General features: G+C 36.1%; 1 protein-coding gene across 1 annotated transcript in view; it reads right to left on the reverse strand.

Annotated features, from left to right (window-relative positions):
- TSC22D2 (TSC22 domain family, member 2) overlaps positions 1–5250 on the reverse strand; it is a 53922-nt gene that overhangs the window by 46934 nt on the left and 1738 nt on the right. The window contains exon 2 of the mRNA XM_014537467.1: positions 4711–5243. Within this exon, the coding sequence (XP_014392953.1) occupies positions 4711–5243 (533 nt within the window). The remainder of the gene's footprint in view (positions 1–4710; positions 5244–5250) is intronic.

The raw sequence follows: 5250 nt of genomic DNA on the forward strand, positions 1-5250 counted from the left end.
TTTCCCATTTTAGGAAAGAAAAGTCAAGATCCTTTTATACTTCCCTAGTAACCATTCCTCAAGAAAGAGATTCATTTTGGTTTCTTTACCATAGGTGGGGCTGCTCTTTGCTACTGGAGGGCACTAGAGAGCAGGACTGCTTTCAATCTCCTTTGGTACGGAGAAAGACTAAACACCACTCCAAATTAGCAAGTACCATATCCATAAATCCAGTACCATGTTTTACTATTTCCAAATTAGTGCTATCAAAAGATTGGTAGTAAATTTATTCTCAGGAATAAGAGAACATATATACCCCACTACCAGTACTATAAAAAATGACTTCTCATAAAAGCAATTAAGTTCAAGATACACTCCTTCCCCTGCAAGGAAAAAACAGGGGTAACTAAAATAGTTACTTTGAGTATGTCTTATCCTCACACATACAAGCCCATGTTTTCTCAAGAGTTAATCAATGTTCAGCCTATATGATTTAGTCCACACAAACTTTTAAACAATGTATGTATCACTGTGAATTAAAAAGGCCATATTCCTTCTCATACAACTCTTGGTTTTGTAATCATCAGCCTTTCTGGAAATCAGTGATAATTTCCTTAATTTTAGTCATCAACATGGCACTCTGATGAATGCATCATCAGCTCTTAGTAAATAATATGTCACTCATCACATGATTTTACACTTGGATTACAAAATCCTTGGTAAGAGTACTTCGATACTTGGATAAGTATAGATGGCATCTACTATGTGATTTAAATATCAACTGAAAAGCTGGAAGGGCAAAATTACCTCCACAATTTAATATAGATAAAGAAAAATAAGCTCTAAGTATCTACAGAGTTATAGTTCTGCCTCCTAATATACATTTACATATATATGTCTAAAACTGTACAAACAAAATTTCTATTTATAATACATACCAGGACACATCACTAACCAATTACAATTTATAATACCTTACCAGTAATAACTAACTAACTACACAAATAAAACCATGAACAAGATATAGAGATATTTGCCACTAAGGCAGGGGTGGGCAAACTTTTTGACTCAAGGGCCACAATGGGTTCTTAAACTGGACCGGAGGGCCGGAACAAAAGCATGGATGGAGTGTTTGTGTGAAGTAATATAAATTCAAAGTAAACATCATTACATAAAAGGGTACGGTCTTTTTTTTTTTAGTTTTATTCATTTCAAACGGGCCGGATCCGGCCCGCGGGCCGTAGTTTGCCCACGGCTGCACTAAGGGATCCTTACAATCATGTTTTTGTTGTTGTTGTTTTTTTTAAAATAAATATGTAGAAGTTTATTGGAAGCATATACAAACTCCGTCTGGGCAGGGGTGGCCCCAATGGGAAAAGCCTGTTCTCTCTTTCTCTCTAATAGGAAAACCAATCTAAAAAAATGTGTTTTGTGTCCCTTTGTCTCTGGTTTATATATTCTGCAGTTCTTTGTCTGAACCTGACCCTTTCTAATTGGACCCTTCCTTGATTGAAGACTTACAATCATGTTTTCAACAGTGTTTTGGTTGCAGGTGACAGTTCACAATTGCAGCCATTCATAAGAGTTCCTGGAATGTGGCCTACTACAGAGTTCACATTGGTCAGCTATCTATGGAAAATTATCTGCACTGTATTCATTTTCAAAAAAGGCCAGTAATATTCTGTACCTCCCCCATTTACCAAAAAGGAGCCTGTTAAGTGTACAGGTAGTTTAAACAAATTTTATAACTTTCACTGTAAAAATGGCTACACATTTCTCTATGATTATTTTCAACCATCATTATATCCTCCAGTTTATACAAAATCAATTTGATGCATCTCAACAAATGATCATATGCCTAATGAGAAAAGCTAAAATAATAGATTAACTTTATGGTAATAAGTAATATATGGCCAATGGGCAACGTTAACCAAGAACTTTAAGATATTTTCTTACTTTGCATAAACAAACATCAGCCCTTTTGAAGGTATGATAATATTATGATGTAATAATATAAGGTCTTTTCTGATTCGTTAAAATAAATAGTCTCAAAATGAGCCAATACGGAGAGCCTTGTATTAGTAATGGAACCAAAATGACAACAGAGTTTTCAATATATCAACCAAAATCACCTGAATCATTTTTGTTAATCTTCCATTTTCCTTCAACATTTTTTTTAACGCAAACACCTTACAAATACTTTCTTATGATTTGAAATTTGTTTCAACCTATTCATAAAATTTAAGTCATAATTACAAGACTTCTCACTCCATTTTATTTTACATTTGAATGACTGTAAATAAAATTGTATATAATCTATACAGTTTTATTAACCAGTCACCCCAATAAATTCAACACAACTTTTTAAAAACTGTATGCAGATTTTAATTTAGTAAGGCAACCCAAAATCACCATATTAAAATTACGATTGTGCTGGTACTTTATCCTCAAAAGTACTCAACTCAGTAATTTAAACATACACCTAGAAAAACTGTGTTATTTAATTTCAAGCACAGAACTTTAAAATGCCTCTTTTCCAAAGGCTTCCCATTAAAAAACACACAACTATTTCTAGTTAATGGATTTATTCCTTCACCAGGTATGTTGGTTGCAGTGACAAAATAGTCAAATGTGTAACATTACATCTTGGAAACTAGCTTGTTAAACTGAAAACCAATGAAAGACTATAACAAAAATTAGAAATGAAGATTTGATAAGCAACAGATTTTAAAAGACTGGGTTGGGGAGGGAAGTGCCATATTTAAAATAGGACTGCACACACATCAAAATTCCTACACTGGATTAACTGTTGCAATTGATAACACTGATAGAGTAGTATCTGTAGTTCAAACATTCACATGTTTAGAAATGAGATGAGATTATCAACTCTTTTAATAAGGGGAGGAGAAATAAATGCATCTTAGAGGTATACTCTAAAAATACATCCCAGAGTTTCCATTTGTCAACAGATCTCTCTGCTTCATGCCATATCATCATATTAAAGTTATGAGGAATGTAATTACATATGCTGTAAACTGAAAGAGGTGTGAAGAGAATAGAAAATACATTCTTCATTCACAGGTGTGCAGGTGTTTTGGGAGTGGGTTAGAAAACCAGTCATTATTTCTTGAAGAAATATGGGGGCAGTGTAAAACAGGTTCAGGGAGGTAAGCAAATGCTTATTTACTAACCCACCAGAAAAAAAATAGTTTCTGGCAGCTAGAAAAGGGAAGGTCACCTGTTGACTATTACCAAAGGTGAATAATTAAAACTCAATCTGCATTTTAGGTGTGTGCCCCTATGTGTGAAAATATGGGAGCAAAAGAGGGATTTTTCTGAGTGGCTTGTGGAATCAGTTTCTTTACTTGGTAGTTCCATCCACATAAAATTTCTCAATGACTAGCTAGCTGAGCTCACTTATGGACACGTGGAATTCTCTAAGAGTTCTCAAATGGAAGAAAGACTCCCCACAAGCAAGTCACCTACAAAAAAAGATGAACTTTGAATTACAAAAAGCAGAGAAGATGAATTTCAGTAAGCATTTTTCACACCAACCAACAGAAGTATATAAAATACAAGGCTAAACAGAAATGAAAAGTTAAGAATATGAAGGAACCCAGAGGAAACATAAGAAAAAGCTTTAACAGATCTCATTGTATTCTACATACCAATTATTCCATAAAAACAGCTTTGATCTTTTAACACATCTAAAATTAACCTTTCTGAAAACAAAACCTCCAGCAAATAAAGGTCTACTTGTGAAGTACCTGAAACTTTCTCTGTAGTTTTAAAATATAATTTTAAAGCTGTGACAAATCCGTTTTTAAAACTTGCGTTAGGTTAGGTATATTATGTCAAGTTTTCATGTGAATTTCCTCAAAACCATTTAAAATCCCCATTAAACAATAACCAAACATCAACTGTTGTAGGATTGATATGGCAAATACACCAATTTTCACTTAAACAATTAAAGAAGCTTCCCTTAAATAGAGGGAGCTAATTGCTGACATTTACCCCTTTACTATAAAATTACTCTAATTTCAAGAACTACAAGATTTTTACTACAGCTCATATCACCCTTTCCTATAGTACAAAGACTGATGATACACTTTTACTTTAAAAAAAAAAAGTATCTAAAGAAGTAAGTCACTGGGAAGCCTCTTGACTTTCTATTCTCTTTCATTAAAAGGCTGAACGAAGATATGATCTTCAAAGCCGGATTTGACATTTCAAGATTATCTCTCCAGCCTTTCCAGATACACTGGAGGAGATAGAGATCTTACATGGATCTTTCTGTACTAAAGGGCCTTCTGGTTTTCCAGAATGGCAAACTTCTAATTGTTTAATCTCAAAACTCACACTGACAAAAGTCTGCCATAAGTGTTCAAGTGTGATTGACATCTAAAAAAGGGACAATCCTACTAGCTACCATCTCTAAATTGAGAGGACTAAGATAAAATCCACCCTTTTGAATAAACAATGTTGCATTCCTATCCATTTTAGTACGTTTGAGCAACTGTGACAAGACTAATTCTCTCATTAGCCACCTTTACATGGGCAATCTTTAAAACTAGTTTTTTTAAGAATTGATAAATCAACTTTACTAAACACTAATTCTTATATTTAAAACTGCTAACTGCCTCAAATTGAAAAAGAACTCTTCCAAAGTTGCACCCTAAACTACGTTTGGCCAAACATTCCTATAAAATATTTTATATAAGATTTTCATACCTGTCTTCATCACCATCAACAGGAATAGCTATGCTGAATACAGAGGTGGCCAGACTGTTCATAGGTGTTAACTGAAGGGGGTTTGCCAGGGCATCGGCAACAGGAGGCTTCACAACAGGCTTATTTTCAGCAATGAGAGAAAGTGGTGGTTGAGGTAGGGGTTCTGATTTTCTTCTAGTATCGTCAACTTGTCCGACTGAAGGCTGGGTCTGAGTCTGAAACTGGCTTAGGTCAGACTGTGGTAGACTTGTTGGTGCACTGGGTGTGCCTTGCGCTAAAGGCAGCCCGACTTGCTGGATTATGCTACCGCTCCTGCTGACTGGCGCATGGCTGCTCAGCTGCTGCGACTGGACCAGGGCCGTGGGTACATGTGGCATAGTAACAGATGTGGTAGACACACTGGACACGCTTGGAGCGGGCACGGCGGCAGGCACGTTTGGAACTCCAACTCCGGGCACCATGGTGTGAGGGCCACCAGACGCGGCTGACGGCGCACCGCTGCCTCCCACCAGCGGTGGAGGCGCGGACTGGGGCTGCCCG

This window comes from Myotis brandtii, unplaced genomic scaffold (assembly GCF_000412655.1).
Source record: "Myotis brandtii unplaced genomic scaffold, ASM41265v1 scaffold179, whole genome shotgun sequence".
In the NCBI taxonomy this organism is placed as follows: Eukaryota; Metazoa; Chordata; class Mammalia; order Chiroptera; family Vespertilionidae; genus Myotis; species Myotis brandtii.